This window comes from Ranitomeya imitator, chromosome 3 (genome assembly GCF_032444005.1).
Source record: "Ranitomeya imitator isolate aRanImi1 chromosome 3, aRanImi1.pri, whole genome shotgun sequence".
In the NCBI taxonomy this organism is placed as follows: domain Eukaryota; kingdom Metazoa; phylum Chordata; class Amphibia; order Anura; family Dendrobatidae; genus Ranitomeya; species Ranitomeya imitator.
Window position 1 is genome coordinate 204,933,330 of NC_091284.1, and position 24,657 is coordinate 204,957,986.

Genomic DNA, 24,657 nt, shown 5'->3' on the forward strand with positions numbered 1-24,657 from the left:
ATTTTTTTCCCGTTTTCGAATACACAACGTGCTAAAACCAATGATATAGTTCAAAAGTACAACTCTTCCCACAAAAAATAAACCCTGATATGGCCATATTGACAGAAAAATAAAAAAGTAATGGCTCTGGGAAAGAGGGGAGCAAAAAGCAAAAATGCAAAAACGAAAAAGCTCCGGTCATGAAGGGGTTAAGATCCTTAATCCACTGATCTGCAGAATATTTAATGAACAACACTTTTAAATTTCATATCTATCTATTATCTATCTATTTCATATCTATCTTTTGAAAAAATAGAGCAGCAAGCAGAGCAGAACAATAAGGGTGCAAAGTCTCCCAGACAAGAACCAAACTATCCACATATGAAAAACAAATAGAGGCAGCACACCAAAATAAGGTAAAAATATATATTTTTTAATTGGCCCATTATAGTGATGTTTTAGTTCCAAAGCGTGAACCTTTTTCAAGCTTGGAACCAAAACGTTACCATAATGGGCCAATTAAAAAAACTCTTTTTACACTATTTTGGTGTGTTGCCTCCAGTTATTTTTCATATCTGTCTATCTATCTATCTATCTATCTATCTAACTATCTATCTATCATGCCTCTAGTTATTTTTCATATCTATCTGTTATGACCTGGTGATTAGGAGCACCCGGAAATACGTGATGGTTAAACCAACAAAGGACAAGCTCTGGGAAGTGGGAGCTCTGCTGACCGCAACCCCTAATCCTATCACACACACTAGAAATAGCCGTGGAGCGTTCCTAACACTCCCTAGACGCCTCTACACAGCCTAAGAGCTAACTAGCCCTAGAGATAGAAAATAAAGCCTACCTTGCCTCAGAGAAATTCCCCAAAGAAAAAGGCAGCCCCCCACATATATTGACTGTGAGTTAAGATGAAAGTCACAAACACAGAAATGAAACAGGTTTCAGCAAAGGGAGGCCAGACTTACTAAACAGACTGAGGATAGGAAAGGTAACTTTGCGGTCAGCACAAAAAACTACAAAAAGACCACGCAGAGTGTGCAAAAAGACCTCCGCACCGACTCACGGTGCGGAGATGCCACTCTGCATCCCAGAGCTTCCAGCTAGCAAAGCAAAATCATGATAGCAAGCTGGACAAGAAAACAAAGAACAAATAATAAACTAGCAGGGACTTAGCTTCTGCTGGAGCAGACAGGACACCCGACAGATCCAAGAGCGAACTGAACCCGTACAAGAACATTGACAGCTGGCATGGAGTAACGATCTGAGTGGAGTTAAATAGAGCAGCCAGCCAAAGACTAAACTACGTCACCTGTGGAAGGAACCTCAGAAGCAGCAGCTCCACTCACAGCCACCAGAGGGAGTCCATGGACAGAACTCGCCGAAGTACCATTCATGACCACAGGAGGGAGTTCGATAACAGAATTCACAACATCTATCTATCTATCTATCTATCTAAAATTCAAAAAAGGGGATAAAGTGGCACCAATCAAAAAGACCAGGTGCAAGCCACAGTCTGGGCCACTAGACTATAAAATACAAATAATGAAGGAACGCTGCACTCCCATTTAAAAAAAGTGAAACATTTTATTTATTTCCAGCCCATGTGCACAACATATCACCATCATCATCCCTTACAATTACCTATTTTGCTTCCTGTAATATCTCATATCTATCTATCTCATCTCAGTAAATTAGAATACTTTATAACACCAGCTTGAAAAAATTATTTCAAAATCTGAAATGTTGGCCTACTGAAATGTATGTTCAGTAAATGCACTCAATACTTGGTCAGGGCTAATTTTGCATCAATTACTGCTGGCCAGTCAAGCACAGTGATACTGTTGTTTGTAAACCAGGTATTGGTACTTTAGGCATTGTGGACAGGTGCCAAGTCCTGCTAGGGAATGAAATTTCCATCTCCAAAAAGCTTGTCGGCAGAGGGAAGCATGAAGTGCTCTAAAATTTCCTGGTAGCCAGCTGCGCTGATTTTGGTCTTGATAAAACACAGTGGACCTACACCAGCAGATGACATGGCTCCCCAAACCATTACTTACTCTGGAAACTTAACACTAGATCTGAAGCAGATTGGATTGTCTGTCTCTCTATTCTTCCTCCAGACTCTGGGACCTTGATTTCTAAGGTCTAGTGTGAAGTATCCACAATCAATGATGGTTTTGGGAGCCATGTCATCTGCTGGTGTAGGTCCACTGTGTTTTATAAAGACCAAAGTCAGCGCAGCCGTCTACCAGGAAATTTTAGAGCACTTCACGCTTCCCTCTGTCAACAAGATTTTTGGAGATGGAGATTTCATTCTCCTGCAGGACAGTGTCACTGTGCTTGATTGGCCAGCAAACTGGCCTGACCTTAACCCCATAGAGAATCTATGGGATATTGTCAAGCAGAACATGAGAGACACCAGACCCAACAATGCAGACGAGCTGAAGGCTGCTATCAAAGCAACCTGAGCTTCCATAACACCTCAGCAGTGCCACAGACTGATCGCCTTCATGCCATGCCACATTGATGCAGTAATTGATGCAAAAGGAGCCCTGACCAAGTATTGAGCGCATTTACTGAACATACATTTCAGTAGGCCACCATTTCAGATTTTAAAATAATTTTTTCAAACTTATGTTATAAAGTATTGTAATTTACTGAGATAATGACTTTGGGGTTTTCATTGGCTGTAAGCCAAAATCATTAACATTAACAGAAATAAACACTTGAAATATATCACTCTGTTTGTAATGACTCTATATAATATATGAGTTTCACGTTTTGTATTGAGAACTGAAATAAATTAACTTTTTGATGATATTCTAAGTTTGTGTGATGCACCTGTATCTAATCTATCTCCTCATATCTATTTATGTCTCAAAGCCTGGTGATAATCTTTATGCACAAAGGAGAAACTTGGTCTTTGCAGAAACATATACTTTAGAGAAAAATGTTAAAGGAGACAATTGAACCTTTATAGAATAACAGCTGCAGCAAATGAGAAATATATCTCAGAAGAAATGTGACAGGCCCATAAATCGCCTGCACTGGGTACCCTCGACAAGTGGCTTATGAACTTGTCCATGAAGGGAAAAGATTGTCCCCCCAGGTTCCCTTGTAATGGATAGACTGTAATTCATAACCAGTCATCCACAGTGGAACGCAGCCAGCGAGCGGTAAATAAGAAATGCGGACACAGAAAGTGGGGGTGGGTGAAGGGGTTTCTTTAATATTCCCAAACCTTACCACTGAGCATCAAAACAAATTGAAGAACCATCACCAAAAAGGATGCTACACCTGTGAAATCTGTGATGACGAAGCTCTGATATTCCATTGCACCGAAATCATGTTCTTCCCTTCAACAAATCCACTGTAATAAAGCAACAACACTGGCATTTACACAAAGGAAAACGTCTGCAATGAGCCATGTTTTGTCAGAGATTTTGTTTTAATACTTTTAGTCTTCTCGTATTTACATAGAGTAGCATCATAAACTGGTTGTACATATTGTTTTACAAAATACATTTAAATAACAAAGTTAGCATGATACACAGTAGCATGTCAGTAATCTGCAGGGAGATCCTTTACTCTCGTGGAAATCCATATAATGGGCTTTTACCTTGTACAACCACCACCATTCCGCTATTGCTGATTGAGCCACAATCCTATATTGCGATCCAAATGGAATAATTAAAATCCGCATTGTAATTCCACCTGTTTTCACTGTGGTGATGGCGCCCAGATGCATCGGACCAGGACCTTTAAATAGGCAGTTGACTCTTCCCCAGCACAACCAATTCTGGATTCTAACAATAAGCATTTTTTGTTGTTCTTGAATATTTTTTTTAAATATATTTTTGCCTGTAATTTACAGAGTTTTTGCGATTTTCCTAAAATGTTTAATGTTCCTGAAACCGGAGAGGAACAAAACAGTCATTTACAATAGAGCATCAATGGATAATGACCTCCGATTTGCATTCGTCATGGTGAAACAACACAAGGGTTCTAAAATTCGTATCAAGAGCTGTCAAAAATTAAAAAAAATAAGTTTTAAAACTCAATAAGAACACATTCATCTTTGGATAGAATCCATCTATTTTGAGGATGAAGGAAAATTACAACAAATGTATCCTTTCATATTATGATACAACTATTTTGTACTACTCAGTCTTTATTTTCTCGCCGAGATATTTAAGGATAATGATAAAAACAAAACATAGTTTCCACAAAATGGGTCCTGAACATTAAGTGTAAAACTTTGATATTTACTACCTGCTTTATTACTAATCCATACAATGCAATGCTTTAAAAATATGATGGAACAGAATAACATATAGTGTTTTCTGCTGTAAAATGGTTCAGTGCTTACATCAATCTAGAAATAGAAAAATAATAGTTGCAAATTTTTTCTTTACAATTGAAGTTACTTGAACTTAAATTTCATCTAGTAAAATCATTTATCAACTACATTTCAAGTTGGCAGTAAATAATGTACATATTCAAAGAATGTTGAGTGCTTTCCATCAGTATACCGTATCTTCAACAGCTTCTGCTGACAATTCTCATTTGGATAATTTTTTGTAGAAAATCAAGTCCTTAAAGAACTAAAAGATCAATTTATATACCAGGTATAAACTGAGGAAGATAGAGTTCTCTGAAAACAAAATATTAAAGGTAATTTTCTTAGGATACATGATTTTTTAAGATATTTCCCATTTCATAAGTTAGGCCATGACCTGTGGTGGTCAAGATTTAGACAATTTGGAACACCACTGGTCAGAATGATGATGAGGCTAAGGTTCAGCACCATACATGGCCTCAAATATAGAGGTGCCACCATGCTTTCAAAAACAATTTACAGTTGTGCTGGAATGGCAGAGGTGTTTGTGTTTGAATCCTAAGGACAGATCATTAAAATACATTACTGGAAAATGTAATTAAGGGTCATATTACAGTATTTTTCAGACTATAACACAATTTTTTCCTCAAAAATTTGGAGAAAAGTGAGGGTTGCGTATTATAGTCCGGATGTGGCTCTGATGGGAGCAGCAGTGGCAGAGGAGAGGGTCACAGAAGACAGGAGCCGGCAGCTGCAGCCCACACCCATGGGAGTGGAGAGCAGTGCATATTCATTCTATTTAATAGCAGGCACACTTGATCGCCCAGCCGCTGCAGGAAGCCGGTGGCTGCAGCTAACAGTGTGCCCATTATTAAATAAAGTGAATATTCACTGCTCTCCACTCCCATAGTCCCGGGTGTGGGGAGCGAGTGAATATTCCTGCAGCTGACCTCGGCGTGTGGGGACTCATGGCAGTGATGTCAGGGGCTGCTTACAAGCTGGAATCAGCTGCTAGCATCAGATCAGGATGCAGTGCTGCAAGGGAGCAGAGGGAGGATGAGCACAATATTTTATTAATGCATGGAGCAAGATGTGGCCATAAATACTATGATGGGTGGCCATGTATACCAGGATGGTGGTGGGGGCCATGTATACCAGGATGGGGATGAATGCTATGTATACCAGGATGGGGTTGGGGTCATGAATACCATGATAAGTGGCCATGTATACCAGGATGGAGATGGGAAGGCCATGTATACCAGAATGGGGATGGGGCCGTGTATTCCAGGATGGCCATGAGGGCCATCTACAGTGGGGCAAAAAAGTATTTAGTCAGTCAGCAATAGTGCAAGTTCCACCACTTAAAAAGATGAGAGGCGTCTGTAATTTACATCATAGGTAGACCTCAACTATGGGAGACAAACTGAGAAAAAAAATCCAGAAAATCACAGTCTGTTTTTTTATCATTTTTTTTTGCATATTATGTTGGAAAATAAGTATTTGGTCAGAAACAAACAATTACGATTTCTGGCTCTCACAGACCTGTAACTTCTTCTTTAAGAGTCTCCTCTTTCCTCCACTCTTACCTGTAGTAATGGCACCTGTTTAAACTTGTTATCAGTATAAAAAGACACCTGTGCACACCCTCAAACAGTCTGACTCCAAACTCCACTATGGTGAAGACCAAAGAGCTGTCAAAGGACACCAGAAACAAAATTGTAGCCCTGCACCAGGCTGGGAAGACTGAATCTGCAATAGCCAACCAGCTTGGAGTGAAGAAATCATCAGTGGGAGCAATAATTAGAAAATGGAAGACATACAAGACCACTAATAATCTCCCTCGATCTGGGGCTCCACGCAAAATCCCACCCCGTGGGGTCAGAATGATCACAAGAACGGTGAGCAAAAATCCCAGAACCACGCGGGGGGACCTAGTGAATGAACTGCAGAGAGCTGGGACAAATGTAACAAGGCCTACTATAAGTAACACACTACACCACCATGGACTCAGATCCTGCAGTGCCAGACGTGTCCCACTGCTTAAGCCAGTACATGTCCGTGCCCGTCTGAAGTTTGCTAGAGAGCATTTGGATGATCCAGAGGAGTTTTGGGAGAATGTCCTATGGTCTGATGAAACCAAACTGGAACTGTTTGGTAGAAACACAACTTGTCGTGTTTGGAGGAAAAAGAATACTGAGTTGCATCCATCAAACACCATACCTACTGTAAAGCATGGTGGTGGAAACATCATGCTTTGGGGCTGTTTCTCTGCAAAGGGGCCAGGACGACTGATCCGGGTACATGAAAGAATGAATGGGGCCATGTATCGTGAGATTTTGAGTGCAAACCTCCTTCCATCAGCAAGGGCATTGAAGATGAAACGTGGCTGGATCTTTCAACATGACAATGATCCAAAGCACACCGCCAGGGCAACGTAGGAGTGGCTTCGTAAGAAGCATTTCAAGGTCCTGGAGTGGCCTAGCCAGTCTCCAGATCTCAACCCTATAGAAAACCTTTGGAGGGAGTTGAAAGTCCGTGTTGCCAAGCGAAAAGCCAAAAACATCACTGCTCTAGAGGAGATCTGCATGGAGGAATGGGCCAACATACCAACAACAGTGTGTGGCAACCTTGTGAAGACTTACAGAAAACGTTTGACCTCTGTCATTGCCAACAAAGGATATATTACAAAGTATTGAGATGAAATTTTGTTTCTGACCAAATACTTATTTTCCACCATAATATGCAAATAAAATGTTAAAAAAACAGACAATGTGATTTTCTGGATTTTTTTTTCTCAGTTTGTCTCCCATAGTTGAGGTCTACCTATGATGTAAATTACAGACGCCTCTCATCTTTTTAAGTGGTGGAACTTGCACTATTGCTGACTGACTAAATACTTTTTTGCCCCACTGTATACCAAGATGGGGATGGGGCAATGTATACCAGTATGGAGATGAAGGCAATGTATACCAGGATGGGATGGGAGTCAAATTTACCCTGAAGGGGGGTGATGTATGCCAGGAAGGGGAGGGGGTCCATCTATGCCAGGATGGGGATGAGGCCCATGTATACCAGGATGGGGATGGGGCCCATGTATACCAGGATGGGGATGGAGGTCATATATATACCATGATGGGGGGTCATGTATGTCAGGATGGGGAAAAGGGCCGCGTATACCAGAATGGAAATGGGGGGCATGTGTATCAGGATGGCAATGGGGGGCATGTATATCAGGATGGGGATGGACGGCATGTATACCAGGATGGCAGAGAACCACATTTTTTGCTAAACCTGGGTGCATCATATGGTCCAAAAAATAAGGTAAATAAAGCTTTATGTATCGTTTTGAAAATTATCTATGGCTTACACTGTGCTAATCTGGACATATGTGATTAGTGGGAATAACATTTTTCAATCTTGTTTATCTTGACAGATTAATAGAGTACTGACCACTATGCAACTTTATTTTTTTGTTGCTGATTGGATATCCAAAATAAGGGGTGTGCTCCAACGAGATAAAATAGCTTGGAAAATGCAGTATATTATGTGGACTACTACTATAATGTGTCATGTTAGCCTTGTCATATTTTCAAGAACTTCACATTTTTCAAATTTTAGATTTTTAGATCTGTTTTTCTATGAGGAAAACTATGTCCCATATTCATTTTTTTTCTAAAAGGCAGCACACTATTCTATCTAAAGTTATCGTGTTATAGAGCAGGAGGGACAGAGCAGATTGGCATACACTACCGTTCAAAAGGGTCATTATTGTCCTTATTTTTTAAAGAAAAGCAGTGTTTTTTCCAATGAAGCTAACATTGAATGATTCAGAAATACACTCTATACATTGTTAATGTGGTAAATGACTATTCTAGCTGCAAACGTCTGGTTTGTAATGCAAGATCTTCATAGGTGTATAGAGGCCCATTTCCAACAACCATCACTCCAGCGTTCTTATGGTATTTTGTGTTTGCTAACTGTGTAAGAAGGCTAATAGATGGTTAGAATACCTTTTAAAACCCTTGTGCAAGTATGATAGCACAGCTGAAAACAGTTTGGCTGATATGAGAATCAATAAACCTGACCTTCCTTTGAGCTAGTTGAGAACTGGAGCATTACATTTGTTGGTTCCACTAAACTCTCAAAATGGCCAGAAAAAAGAACTTTCATGTGAAACTTGACAGTATGTTCTTGTTCTTAGAAATAAAGGCTATTCCATGCGAGAAATTGCCAAACTGAAGATTTCCTACAACGGTGGGTACTACTCCCTTCAGAGGAGAGCACAAACAGGCTCTAACCAGAGTAGAAAGAGAAGTGGGAGGCCCTGTTGCAGAACTGAGCAACAAGACATGTATATTAGAGTCTGTAGTTTGAGAAATCAGTGCCTCACAGGTCCTCAAGTGGCAACTTCATTAAATAGTACACCCAAAACGCCAGTGTTAACGTCTACAGTGAAGAGGCGACTCCGGGATGCTGGCCTTCAGGGCAGAGTGGCAAAGAAAAAGCTATAACGGAGACTGGCTAATAAAAGGAAAAGATTAATATGGGCAAAAGAGCACAGACATTGGACAGAGGACAATTGGAAAAAAGTGTTATGGACAGACAAATCCAAGTTTGAGGTGTTTGGATCACACAGAAGAACCTTTCTGAGACGCAGAACAACTGAAAAGATGCTGGAAGAAGAGTACCAGATGCCATCTGTGAAGCATGGTGGAGGTAATGTGATGGTCTGGGGTTGCTTTGGCGCTGGTAAAATGGGAGATTTGTACAAGGTAAAAGGGATTTTGAATAAGGAAGGCTATCTCTCCATTTTGCAACGCCATGCCATACCCTTTGGCAGCGCTTGATTGGAGCCAATTACATTCTACAATAGGACAATGACCCAAAAGTACACCTTCAGATTATGCAAGAACTATTTAGGGAAGAAGAAGGCAGCTGGTATTCTATCTGTAATAGTGTGGCCAACGCAGTCACCAGATTTCAACCCCATTGAGCTGTTGTGGGAGCAGCTTGACCGTATGGTGCGCAAAAAGTGCCCATCAAGCCATACCAACTTGTGGTAGGGGCTTCTGAAAGCATGGGGTGAAATTCCTCCAGATTACCTCAGCAAATTAACTGCTAGAAAGCCAAAGGTCTGGAATGCTGTAATTGCTGTAAAGGGAGCATTATTTGACAAAAGCAAAGTTTGAAGGAGAAAATTATTATTTCAAATAAAAATCTTTTTTTTCGAACCTTGTCAATGTCTGAACTAGATTTTCAATTCATTTGGCAACTCATTTGATTAATAAAAGTATGAGTTTTCATGGAAAACACAAAATTGTCTGGGTGACCCTAAACTTTTGAATGGTAGTGTATAATTAAGTGGAAATGGCTGAAAAATTATTCACTACTATGACATATTCTTAGGCAATGTTACCAATATCAATTTGGTGAGGATCTGACAATCGTACCCCCGCCATTCTGATATTGATTATATATGAATATTATAGCAGCGGGCAGTGCCTGTAAAGGGAACCTATCATGTTGTAAATGGTATTTGATCTACAAGCAGGATGTTATAGATCAGGAGAAGCTGATCAAATTGATACTTACCTTTTTGGAAAAAGTTTCAGTAAAACCATTCATTGAAATCCATGGTATTTGTATGCATATAATTCCAGTGGTCGGTCCTTTTCAATCATTGATAGCCTTCTCTAAATGATTGTGCATGCAGAGATAGCTGTCAATCATTAGTCAGGACCACCCGCTGGACTCACTCATACATACCTACAGACACCATGGATTTCAATGGATACAGTACAGCATACACTTAATCTTTTCCAACAAACCTATACATCATTCTGCTCAGATTCTTTTCCATACTATGTTATTCACAGATCAGACTGCGTGTACAGCATGACAAGTTTCCTTTAAGACTTAAGTGTACTTTTTTTAATTCCAGCTCATAATGAACTTGTTAGCAGAGTAGGAGGACTGACTTAATGGTTCATATTCTTCCCTTTATGACAGTGCATACAGAGATAGTCATCAATCTTTGAACAGGACCGTCCAATGGACTACTCTAAACTAGAAATGAGCAAGCCCAAATCTAAAAGTTTAGCATTCCTACCGGACACTTACTGTTTGGTGCTAAACACCGAACACGTATTTTCCCAAGAAGTCTACTTCAATGTTTCCAGTTCCGGGAAAAGTCTTGTTGTAGAGAGATAATTTTCTGACTCAAAAGTCCGGGTCCCAATTTTTTCGAGTTTGGGTAGAGTTCTAGTATGTCAGCCAAACTTTGGAATAAAGTTTGGGTCAGGTATCAGAACCAAAAACTTCCACGGGTTCATTCATCCCTACTAAAAACCAAGATCAGTAGAGATTTAAATATAAATTATGAATATGTTATTATTAATATTTCTGAAATATTCTTTGTACAGAAGAGTATTTTGAACATATTTTATGCTATTTTTCTAAAACCTATAGCAATCTGCTCAGTTCCTTCTACTTTGCTTATTCTGTCCACAAATAGGGCACTATGCTTAACACGAGAGGTTCACTTTACATCTGGTCCATTGTTACAGTCTAATACAAAACTTATATTTGGTTTGAAGTTAAGAAGAGTCAAATATTTCCAAGTTGACATGTTAAATATCATGAGAGCAGTAAGAATCGTTTCAGGTATGCATTAATTAATTCCCTGAAAATTTGTTTGTTGGGTGCAGCAGAGCCCTATTGCATAAGTGTGGGGGCGAGGGGGTTGTTGGGGTGTCTTTCCCTGTGGGGAGTCCACATGGTCCAACAGCATGGCTGTGACTAACAGATTGTAAAATGGCATGATGCACTGCATGTATGTGTGTAACTGGCGCCCTAGTCGAGCCTAATCTGTGTGCATTTAGAATACTAGGCATCCACGCATCCTCGTGCATTGTAGGTGTGAGTGTTTGGATTATCAGTATTTTGGCACCTGTGCTGCCTTTGCCTTTCATTATGGGGCCTGCTGCATCCTGTGATACCTTAGTACTGTGACCCAGTATCGGTAAGTATGGCTGCTTTTTTACAGTCAAAGATGAATTACACGTAACCTGGTTATTCTGAATGCTATGACCTTGACAAAATGACAATGACAAGCCCCTAAATGTAGTTTTGGCCATGTTGAAACTTGGAGGCATGAGTCTTATACTCAAATTAGTTCACCCCATCTTTATACATAAGCCACACGGCAGGCAATAATAAGGTTCCTAATTGCTTTTCAACTGATTTTATCGCATTGTGGGAAATCAGCTTCTTTTGGAGAATAAGTAGACTAAGAAGTAATAGGCTGTAGTCTGCCAGTTGCATTACCCTGCATGTGTCATGTGAAGAGAAGGAATCTGATATAGCATGCATATTCTAATTGCTGCCATTTAAAGGTAGAGAAGCAATTTGGCAACCCTGAATGCTCCTCCTGTGACACAACTTGTTTAGTACCCAGTTAAGAGCTAGCACCAATTATCCTATCTTATAAAAACCTAGCGAGCAGCAATTATAGCAAGTGCAGGGACATAGCCATTTGTACACATTCGATTCTTACATTTTTATAGATTTTTTGAGTAATCTACTTTAAAACTCTTGTCATAAGGCAATTAAATGTTTGCAACAGGTTACAAATGACAAGTTTTTCACTTACTTTCTGAAATGTACTACTATTTTATAGTTATTTTATATCAAATAGCAAGATTCTATATGGCTCTGCTTTAAAATTATTGATGGGTTGTCTGTTTTTTGACAGCAGGTAGCCCAACATGTAGCTGAGTGTAAAAGATCCTGTTATTTGTGTACCTGGTGATTAGAGATGAGCAAATTTGCTCGGGTTCCCTCTTATTTGGCAAGCTATAGCGCTTGCCAAATAAGCTCCCTGGATCGCGCTGGCCAATCAGCCGATCAGCGCCCAACTGCATGTGTCGCGGCTGTGTAACAGTGACGACACATGCATTGAGAGCCCAACACACAGGCTCTCCATGCATGTGTAGTGACTAGGAAACAGCCACTACACATGCAGCTGGGCGCTGATCAGCTGATTCGCCGGTGCGATCCCGGAAGCCGGGTTCCCTCTGCAGCTTATTTGGCAAGCGCTATAACTTGCTGAATAAGAGGGAACCCGAACAAATTCGCTCAACTCTACTGGTGATCATCTGTAATACTAACCAAATGATCAGCATAGTAACTGATCATTAAAGGGAACCTGTCACTAGGTCCATATGAGAAAAGACCACCACCTTTCAGTCCCCATATACATTCTGATACGCTGTATATGTGCCCCCAATCCAGCCTGCAACAAATGAAAAACAGGAATGACTAAGGGCGCTTGGACGCCAGAAACACATCAGGTTTTTATATATATTTTTTGGATTCCATGTTTTTAATGAATCCTGAATAAAGCATGAACTAAATTTTTCCATTTCGTGGATGGATGTGCCGCTTATTTCCTTTCCTTGAACCTTTGGCTGAGCTTCACCAAAAGGACCGGCACCCAACACACACAGATTTCAGCCTCCGATATCAGATGACATGGCATGGTGAGCTTCAAAAATCCAACCCTCTACCAGAAAAAAGAACATCTTTTATTATACTCACGTGAGGGGTTGTCTGGTCCGATGGGAGTCTCTGGTCTTGGTCCGGCACCTCCCTTCTTATTACGATGCTGTCCTCATTCTGTGCTTCATGTGGATGACGCGTCCAATGTCATCCTCACAGTGTTCCCCAGCATTGTGCTCCTGTGCAGGCACACTTTTCTGGCCTTACTAGGACAGCGTAAAGTACTGCAGTGTGCATTCATCAAGAACGATCAAAGAGCCCCGGCGCATGCTCACTGCAGTACTTTACTCTGTCCTAGTCAGGGCAGAGAAATACGCATACGCAGGAGCAGGATGTGGGGGAACACTGTGAGAATGATGGAGGATGCATCATTCACACGAAGTACAGAATGATGACAGCATTAAAAGAAGAAGGGAGGCACCGGACCAAGTGAGCGACGCCCATCAGACCAGACCGCCCCACAGGGGAGTATAATAAATGGTATTTTTCTTTTCTTGCAGCCTGGATTGGGGACATATATACAGTATTTTGAATGCTGCATACATGCGCTGAAAAGTGATGGTTTTATCTCATATGGGACCAATCTGGTGACAGGTTCCCTTTAAAGCAACCCTCTCATTGGACTCATGCTTCCTGAATCAATTGTAGCCTGGTATGTTTCACTGTAAGATGCTGCACAGTTTCCGAGAAGGCATACTTTGTAATGCTGGTCGAGGATTGTGTGTCGAGGCTAACTAGTCCGAAGCAAGTCCATGGCTAGCTTTACGAAGTCTCAATCCCTTTGACAGACATTTCTTTCCATATATAAATACATAACAATAGACCTGTCTGTCAACTGGAGCAAAAAGGGGAGAAATTGGCTAGGATCTACCTTGGACTAGTCAGCCAAGACACAGGGGCTTATTCATCAAACTTTTAAGCCACAAAATTGGGGTAAATGCTTTGAAAAGTCACAAAAATTTTGCACAACAATTTGCGAATTTTAGCATTTTCACGATGGCTTGGATCAGCTCCACTAAAATGGGAGGAGCAGGGATGGAGAGAGTAAGGGATGGGGAGACATTTCCATTCACCCATCCACCATATTCATCAAAAGTGACAGCTTTTGATAGCCAGAAAAGCCACTCCAGCCTCTGACTAGAATAACAATTCTGGCGCAGCACATGGAGTCACACGCTACTTAGGAGAGCCGCCAAATCAATTTAGTTGTGTGAGTATCCTAATGAATTTGGTGTCTGCTACTCCTGCAAGATTGGCATAGCACCACCATACGCTATACCAGTCTAGGTTAATCAGTTCCATAGTTCCCAGCCAGCTTTTCAAAATATCTCTTGTCTAAGACTCTGCAGCGTTTCGGAGTAAAACATACCTGTCTGCCGCTACTGTGTGATTAATGACGCATGTGCTTCAGGCAGCATGAATCTGATTACACGGTTCCTGTAAATCAATATATTGTGCATTTTTAATATAACGAACCATTTGAATAATACAAATTGTCAAAAAATTCCCATTACCTTTACATATACTCATAATTGATATACTGGGGAATGATCCCTTTTTCAGAAACCGTACTTGTGAATTTTGAGTTCAAAGAAATTTCTATTATACCGATGGTGATGAGCTATCCTAAGGATAGGTTATTAGTATCGGATCGTTGGGGGTCATTACTTAGCACTCCCATTGATCAGTTGTTAGCAGTTTTAGCAGCTCCCAGATGTAACAGTGTGATGAAGTGGAACACCAACACTCCATCACAATGTTTAGTGGTACCCTAGATCAGCTCCATTCATATGAACAGGAGCTGATATGCACAACCTGAGAGCTGCCACTTCACGGTATGAAGGAGCTGCTACGTTCCATCCCATAAGACTGTTATATCTGGTCGGAGTTTCTCAAAGCTGATCAGTGTGGGAGTCTGGTGTCAGCTCCTACTAAACTGATATTGATGACCTGTAGCTCATCAATACTAGTGTAGCTGAAAACCCCTTTAACGAAGAAGGTGATCTGCTCAGTATCATCAACTTGGCCAGAGTAGAGTGATTACATGGGGTGTCATTTACTCGGAGAGGTGGACTTTCTTACATTTTCAAATGTTTCTGATATTTTGAAGCTCCTCTGAAGCACTACTGATTGGTGGGAGTCTGGGGTCCTGAGAACTCCACTATGACCACTAACAGCAGCAGTTAGCTACAGCACAAGTGTGGGCAATGTAGTGTAGACTGTCTCAGGAGCCCGTGCACCACAATGCTCATGTTCACGCAGAAAGTGACTGATACTGCCCAAAGACTGGAGTCATTGAATGGGCCTTCAAAATGTGAAGTCCCACTAATCAACACTGAGTCAGAGGAGGTAGAATATATCGAAAACTTTACCTTACTTACCCTACCCTATGATAGCACGGCCAAGTAAGTTACCACACACTGCCAGCTGTCCCAATGGATTTCACCTGACCACTGAGGTTCCTAGCAGGAGTGGAGAACCAGATGGCTTCTACTTATAATCAAGAAATCTCTCTAAGACGTTGGGATTGTAAAAATGAAGATGGTAGTTTAGAATCCAATTTGTAGTTCAGATGTGTTTTTTACAATCAGAATGATTTCTTACAGTACAAATTTTGTATTCCTAACAATATTCATCTGTGATGCAAGTGTTTTAAAGTGAATCTGCTGCCAGGTTTTTGCTATGTATTCTGAGAGCATCATAATGTAGGAAAGGAAACCCAGATTACAATGATGTATCACTTACTGGATTGTATTTTGCTGTTTTAATATATTCATTGTATTATCAGCAGGAGATTATCATTACAGGACAACTGCCTTTATAGATTATTCTTCTTATTATTATTATTATTATGCTTTGATTATATAGCGCTATCTTATTCTGCAGCGCTTTACATACATTATCATCCCTTTCCCCATTGGGGCTCACAATCTAAATACCCTATCAGTATGTCTTTGGAATGTAGGAAGAAACCAGAGTACCCAGAAGAAATCCACACAAACACGGGGAGAACATACAAACTCCTTGCAGATGTTGTCTTTGGTGGGATTTGAACCCAGGACCCCAGCGCTGTAAGACTGCGGTTCTAACCACTGAGGCACCATGCCAGACTCCGCCCCAGCACTGATTAGCAGCTTTCTCTCACTATACAATGTACACAGAAAGCTGTGATGTAGACGAGGTTATACCCAGCTCAAGAACTGAGCTCTGCTAGAACTGCAGTACAGAAAACTGGATCATAACTAATGCTCCAAGTATAATAAGTAATACATCACTAGAATCAGAGTCTCTGTCCCTATCTCATGCTGCTGTCAGAATACATATAAACAGCTTGACGATAGATTCTTTTTAATTTCTCATAAGATAAAAATTCTGAGTCTGGCTGCTCCTCTGCCATTTCTTCTGAAAATGTATGACTACATTGATCATTCAATTTGTTAATTGGGTCTCTACATACAGCTCTGGCAAAAAAATTAAGAGACCACTGCAAAATGTTGTTTGTCTGATTTTTTGCTTTACAGGTATATTTTTGAGTAAAATGTAAATTGTTCATTTATTCTATAAACTACTGACAACATGTCTCTGAATTTTCAATCAATAACATTTTTGTATTTTTTTCAGACAAAGAGAAATGGCCGTAATAATAAAAAATAACTAGTGCTTTCAGACCTCAAATAATGCAAAGAAAACAAGTTCATAATCATTTAGAAACAACAATACTAATGTTTTAACTCAGGAAGAGTTCAGAAATCAATATTTTGTGGAATAACCATGATTTTTAATCACAGCTTTCATGCGTCTTGGCATGCTTTCCACCAGTCTTTCACACTGCTTCTAGTGGAAAATGTAAGCAGTTCTTCTTTGTTTGATGGCTTGTGACTATCCATCATCCTCTTGATTACATTCCCGAGGTTTTCAATGGGGTTCAGGTCTGGAGATTGGGCTGCCCATGTCAGGGTTTTGATGTGGTGGTCTCTTAATTTTTGCCAGAGCTGTATACATATTGTAAGACTGTGCAGTTAGTGTCAAATTGTGTTAACCCATGATAACACCTAATTACCATTAGTAAGGAAGGAAATATAGTAAGAGGATTTCATAAAACAAAGCTCTTGGTGTAAGTACTTGTGGAATACAAGTATATACTTAAAAAAAAAAGCTGCCATGTATACTTGTAGTAATCCTTTGCTCAGTTGGTTGCATTATACTATTATAAAAAAAAAATTAAATCACTTGTAGACACGCCATTCATCATATTATTTGTTAGGGATTCTAGATGCTCATTTTTACTGGGAAATAATTGGGGGACCTCCAAGACAAAGCACAATGGAACAGCGCAAACTCTCCCATGAGCGTACAGCTGGGAAATGGGGTTTCTAAGCAAATAATACAATAAGTAAATATAACAGCAAAAAAAAAAAAAATAACAATAATCCAATTGCTACTATGGAAACAGTTTAAGCCACATCATTTAAAAAATAAAATTACTTTGGTCCCAAAAATATGAAATGAGACAAGTACAAAAATATAATAATGATAAGTTATTTTCAAATAAATTATTTTCCAGATCCAATAATATTGAAGACTGTTTTTTTGTTATATGGAGCCTTAAATCAGGGTGTTTTAACCTATTCAGCAGATAAAACATGTCATATATGTATAGAAGGAGTAAGACAAGGTGCTATATGAATGACTGTTCTTAGCACTTTGGAATTAAAGACGTAAAATAAGCTTCCAAAGAAATGAGGATATTGCTTTGGGCAAACACTGGAGACAGATTACACTACCCGCCATACAATTATTATGCATCCGGAACGTTCACTCACAGCCTGAAGTCTACACGGTATAACCAGAGTCATTGCTGCATGCGTTAGATGAGGCTTACTCAAGTGAGGGGGTTTCTATGGCCTTGACAAATCACTCTTCGCTAATCTTCCGAGAATATAGGTTCTGCTAAATGTTATGTAAGAAACAGCATTTTCCAGTTATGGATTGACAGGGTTGTAAAAAGTGCGATTTCCATAAGCAGACAAGAAATGGATGAAGTAATCTGATCTTTCCAATAATAATAAAAAAGGAAAAATTGAAATGCCAGAATCATAGGATAAAACGGGAGTTTGTACACTGCATTCAACAGTCTTATAGTGTCTCTTGGTTTCATACGCAGACGGGTTTAATATTTTCCATTTCGAAGAATATCGGTCTATGGGCTTTGCAGCTTGCCCCTCAGGGTTTAAGGAGACTGATTGTTCGTCCGTCATTTTCCATGGTTGTGGTGCTCCTCTTGAAGGTAAGTTTGGGATTACTATCCACACTTTGGAAGGAAGATATATTGTAGGGGAGTATAAAGTATGCCAGTGTGAAACTTTGGCCTCTCACAGCGTTTGTACCCACAGATGGTTTCTGCATATTGGCCAGAGACTATCGTGTAACCTGTAAAACAAAAAAAAAAAAAAAGAAAGATTTTCAAATAATATACTTGTAATAATTAGTGATGAGTGAGTGTACTAGTTGCTCGGGTTTTCCGAGAACGCTCGGGGGTCCTCCGAGTATTTGTGAGTGCTTGGAGATTTCGTTTTTGTCACTGCAGCTGAATGATTTGCGACTGCCAGACAACCTGAATACATGTGGGGGTTGCCTGTTTGCTAGGGAATCCCCACATGTATTTAGCCTGTCTAGCAGCCACAAATCATGCAGCTGAGGCAATGAAAACTAAATCTCCGAGCACTAACAAATACTCGGAGACCACCCGAGCGTGCTCGGGAAAACTCAAGCAACGAGTATACTCGCTCATCACTAGTAATAATACATTTCACCAGATTTCATAATCCAAACTACATACCAAGTGAAAGAATCATCTCTGAGAGCGGATAAGCATGATAAACTTACTTTGAAAATTCAGGTCAGGATGGCGGTGTGATCTTTTACCCACCAAATATCAGGACGAGCATTTCATGAGTTGAGCGCTGGACTCATACTGAATTTAATATCAAGCAAGCACATTTTCTGAGATCATACTGCCTTACTGACACGGATATTGTTTGGAGAGGAATAGCTTCCAATTATTTTGTGATGCTGGGGAAACAGGATTCAAATGCTTTCCTATAACCATGACAGTTCTCTGCACGACGATACTGAACCAAATCATGGATAACTAGCTATGTCTCAGCTCGGCATCCCCCTCCTCTATCCCATGTCGCTCATGAACCCTGAAGAATGACTGACCAAACATATGATTCAAATATAGTGACAATAATGAAGGATAGTTATTTTTCTTAATATGATTATTTTTATATAATGGAAAATTGCTCATTTCCTGAATGTTATTTTTGGGGATTTCTATTCAATTACTGTTGAAAGAACTTGATGTACCTGTAAGGCTGCTGTCACACTATCAGTATTTGATCAGTATTTTACCTCAGTATTTGTAAGCCAAAACCAGGAGTGGGTGATAAATACAGAAGTGGTGCATATGTTTCTATTCTACTTTTCCTCTGATTGTCCCACTCCTGGCTTTGGCTTACAAATACTGAAGTAAAATACTGACCAAATACTGCTAGTGTGACGGCAGCCTAAGTTTCGTGCAGCAAAAAAAAAATGCCTAGACAAAAACTGCAGTAAAATGTGTGCGTCTTTGCAGTACAGTAACTGACCCCAGGCTAAAATCTTCCTCAGTCAAATTCCTTAAAGAAGCACTTCTCTCATCAAAGTTTTTATTTTCTTAATATATTGCCGTCATAATATTTTATAGCTGTATACTTACAATTGCTCATTTTGCCTTTCTACGCAGTTAATTCTTTTGCTTTCCATTAGGTCTATGAATGACATCACATGATTAAAAGCTGACCAGCTGAATCCTTTATAAGCTCTACATAGAAACAGAAGGTCAATTTTCCCTACATGAGTCATCATTAGAACTACACTACAATTCCATGCCACTGACAAAATGAAGCAAGGAAGAGAGATTAAAGCAAGGGGGTATATCATCTGTGTCAGGAGTTGGAGTGGGTTGCTGGGGACTTTTCAGTGATACGTAATTGTAAATCTAGTCATGACTGATGCATGGAAAAGAGCAATTATAAGTACACCGTGCTTTATAATATGATGAGTGCAATATATAAAGATGATAAAAACTTTGTAAGTGCATATTTAATAAAATAGTAAAAAGATTATAAACAAGACAGGATGTCCAGTTACATGAAAATTTGAATGGAATCAGTATTGAAAAAATATAACATTTTCTTGAGATGATATATACAACTTACAAGTGATCACACTGACGTGTATCTACTGAACCAGACGAACCTAGAAATATGATACACACTCAAATTATTTAGAAAATTATATATATATATAACTATAATATAATGCTGGGAGCGTCACTCTGTTCGAAGCCTTTATAGACTAGCAAGCGCAAGCGCCGGCGCAGCCTGGCCCCCACAGAGTGACGCTCCCAGGAGATCGCGGTATGCGTAAACACTGAACGCACACCGCGATCTCCACCGGAGAGTCAGGGACCGCCAGGAGGGTAAGTATATTCACCTGTCCCCCTTCCAGCGCTGCATGCGGCTCCGTCTCCCGGGTCCTCTGCTGTGACGTTCACAGTTCAGAGGGCGCGATGATGCGCTTAATGCACGCCGACGCCGCCCTCTGACTGAACAGTCACACCCAGAGGAGCCGGAAGATGGCGGCACGCAGCGGTGGAACGGGACAGACAGGTGAGTATAGCAAGTGCTGGGGGGCCTGAGCTAGCGGTGACTCCAGCACCTGACTCCCACAGCGCGCCGGTGTCCCCGCCTGCTCAGGCCCCCCAGCACTCGGCGCCCAGCGACGATAGGTGAGTATGGTATTTTTTTTTTATATATATGGCAGCAGCATACGGGGCATATACAATGGAGCATCTTATGGGGGGCATATAATACAATGGAGCATCTTATGGGGGGCATATAATACAGTGGAGCATCTTATGGGGCCATCAACCATAATGGAGCAGTGTACGGGGGCATATATTGTGGAGCATCTTATGGGGGCCATAAACCTTTATGGAGCAGTGTACGGGGGCATACAAACTGGAGCGTCTTATGGGGGCCATAAACCTTTATGGAGCAGTGTACGGGGGGCATACATACTGGAGCATCTTATGGGGGCCATAAACCTTTATGGAGCTGTGTACGGGGGCATACACACTGGAGCGTCTTATGGGGGCCATAAACCTTTATGGAGCAGTGTATGGGGGCATACACTATGGAGCATCTTATGGGGGCCATAATCCTTTATGGAGCAGTGTACTGGGGGCATACACTATGGAGCATCTTATGGGGGCCATAAACCATAATGGAGCAGTGTACGGGGGGCATACACTATGGAGCATCTTATGGGGGCCATAAACCTTTATGGAGTAGTGTACGGCGGTTTACACTATGGAGCATCTTAAGGGGGCCATAAACCTTTATGAAGCAGTGTACGGGGGGCATACACTTTGGAGCATCTTATGGGCGCCATAAACCATAATGGAGCAGTGTACGGGGGCATATACTATGGAGCATCTTATGGGGGCCATCAACCATAATGGAGCAGCGTATGGGGCATATGGATGGGAGAAGCAAATTAAAGAATGGTGGCGCAGGATGGGAGCAGCACATGACAGAACGGGGGCGCAGGATGGGAGCAGCACTTGACAGAATAGGGGAGCACATGACAATACGGGGGTGCAGGATGGAAGCAGCACCTGACCGAACGGGGGTGCAGGATGGAAGCAGCACATGACAGAACGGGTGCAGGATGGGAGCAGCACATGACAGAACAGGGGCACAGGATGGGAGCAGCACATGACAGAACAGGGGCACAGGATGGGAGCAGCACATGACAGAACAGGGGCACCGGATGGGAGCAGCACATGACAGAACAGGGGCGTAGGATGGGAGCAGCACATGACAGAACGGGGGCACAGGATGGGAGCAGCACATGACAGGATGGGAGCAGCAAATGACAGAATGGAGGCGCAGGATGGGTGCAGAACATGTCAGAATGGAGGCGCAGGATGGGTGCAGCACATGTCAGAATGGGGGCGCAGGATGGGAGCAGCACATGTCACAATGGGGGCGCAGGATGGGAGCAGCACATGACAGAATGGGGGCGCAGGATGGGTGCAACACATGACAGAATGGGAGCGCAAGATGGGTGCAACACAGGGCAGGATGGGGGCGCAGGATGGGTGCAGCACATGACAGGATGGGGACGCAGGATGGAGCAGCACATGTCAGAATGGGGGTGCAGGATGGGAGTAGCACATGTCAGAATGGGGGTGCAGGATGGGTGCAGCACATGACAGGATGGGGACGCAGGATGGAGCAGCTCATGACAGGATGGGGACGCAGGATGGAGCAGCACATATCAGGATGGAGACCATATACCAATATAGATGCTCGCCACCCGGGCATAGAACGGGTTCAATAGCTAGTATATATATATATATATATATATACTAGCTGAAGAGCCCGGCGTTGCCTGGGCATAGTAAATATCTGTGGTTAGTTATAGCACCTCACTTCTCTTATTTTCCCATTACGCCTCTCATTTTCCCAATCACATCTTTGATTTTCCCCCTCACATCTCTCATTTTCTCCCTCACACCTCTCATTTTCTCCCTCACTCCTCTCATTCTCCCCTAACACTTGTCATGTCAACCTCACATCTGTCATTTTCTGATCACTCCACTATTTTTCCTCACTCGTCTCATTTTGCACTCACACCTTTTCATTTTCACCTCACACCTCTCATTTTCACCTCATCACCTCAGTATATACATGTTTGTCATCTCCCTTATATATAGTATACATCTGTATGTCATCTCCTGTATATAGTATATACCTGTATGTCATCTCCCCTGTATATAGTATATACCTGCTGTGTGTCATCTCCCCTATATATAGTATATACCTGAATGTCATCTCCTTCTATATATAGTATATACCTGTATGTCATCTCCTCCTGTATATAGTATATACCTGTGTGTCATCTCCCATGTATATAGTATATATCTGTGTGTCATCTCCTCCTGTATATAGTATATACCTGCATGTCATCTTCTATATATAGCATATACCTGTATGTCATCTCCTCCTGTATATAGTATATACCTGTATGTCATCTCCTCCTCTATATAGTACATACCTGTGTGTCATCTCTCCTGTATATAGTATATATCTGTGTGTCATCTCCCCTGTATATAGTACATACCTGTGTGTCATCTCCTCCTGTATTAGACCTTGTTCACACGTTATTTGCTCAGTATTTTTACCTCAGTATTTGTAAGCTAAATTGGCAGCCTGATAAATTCCCTGCCAACAGGAAGCCCTCCCCCTGGCAGTATATATTAGCTCACACATACACATAATAGACAGGTCATGTGACTGACAGCTGCCGTATTTCCTATATGGTACATTTGTTGTAGTTTGTCTGCTTATTAATCAGATTTTTATTTTTGAAGGCTAATACCAGACTTGTGTGTGTTTTAGGGCGAGTTTCGTGTGTCAAGTTGTGTGTGTTGAGTTGCGTATGGCGACATGCATGTAGCGACTTTTGTGAGATGAGTTTTGTGTGGCAACATGCGTGTAGCAAGTTTTTGTGTGTCGAGTTGCATGTGACAAGTTAGTGTAGCAAATTGTGTGCAGCAAGTTTTGCGCATGGCGAGTTTTGCGCGTGGCGAGTTTTATGTGTGGTGCCTTTTGAGTATGTGCAAGTTTTGTGTGAGGCAACTTTTGCATGTGTTGCAACTTTTGTGCATGTGGCAATTTTTCTGCGTGTGCAAGTTTTGCGTGTGGCGAGTTTTCCATGAGGTGAGTTTTGCACTTGTGGCGAGATTTGCAAGAGCCTAGTTTTTGCATGTGGCGAGTTCTGCACGTGGCGAGTTTTGAGCGGCGACTTTTGTGTTTCGACTTTTATGTGGCGAGGTTGGTGTATGTGTGGTGAAATGTGTGCTGAGGGTAATATGTGTTCAAGCACGTGGTGGTGTGTGGCGCATTTTGTGTGTGTGTTCATATCCCCATGTGTGGTGAGTATCCCATGTCGGGGCCCCACCTTAGCAACTGTACGGTATATACTCTTTGGCGCCATCGCTCTCATTCTTTAAGTCCCCCTTGTTCACATCTGGCAGCTGTCAATTTGCCTCCTACACTTTTCCTTTAATTTTTTCCCATTATGTAGATAGTGGCAAAATTGTTTGGTGAATTGGAAAGAGCGGGGTAAAATTTCACCTCACAACATAGCCTATGACGCTCTCGGGGTCCAGACGTGTGACTGTGCAAAATTTTGTGGCTGTAGCTGCGACGCCTCCAACACTTTTCCTTTCACTTTTTCCCCATTACGTAGATAGGGGCAAAATTGTTTGGTGAATTGGAAAGCACGGGGTTAAAATTTTGCCTCACAATATAGCCTATGACGCTCTCGGGGTCCCGACGTGTGACTGTGCAAAATTTTGTGGCTGTAGCTGCGACGGTGCAGATGCCAATCCCGGACATACACACATACACACACACACACACACACACACACATTCAGCTTTATATATTAGATATATATAGTTTATTTATAAAGTAATTACAACATTAATAATCACAAAAAGGGGAAAGCCACCAGGTGGCAGAAAAAATGCTGAGTTCCATAGAAAGTCATGAACAATTGAGTATGCAAATATAATAAATAATAAATGATAAATTACAAATCTGTAATTTGATACACATTCTTTTTTACTGATACTGACTGTTCCAATTAAT

General features: G+C 41.2%; 1 protein-coding gene across 2 annotated transcripts in view; it reads right to left on the reverse strand.

Moving 5' to 3' along the window:
- Nucleotides 1–24,657, reverse strand: part of TAFA3 (TAFA chemokine like family member 3) — a 1,052,604-nt gene that overhangs the window by 344,085 nt on the left and 683,862 nt on the right. Inside the window, exon 5 of one of the 2 annotated variants that reach the window (XM_069761753.1) lies at nucleotides 13,194–18,316. The exons of the other annotated variant lie outside the window; for it this stretch is intronic. Coding sequence (XP_069617854.1) covers nucleotides 18,305–18,316 — 12 coding nt within the window. The 3' untranslated portion in view covers nucleotides 13,194–18,304. Of the gene's footprint in view, nucleotides 1–13,193; nucleotides 18,317–24,657 lie in introns of those variants that run through there. 2 annotated transcript variants of the gene reach the window in all.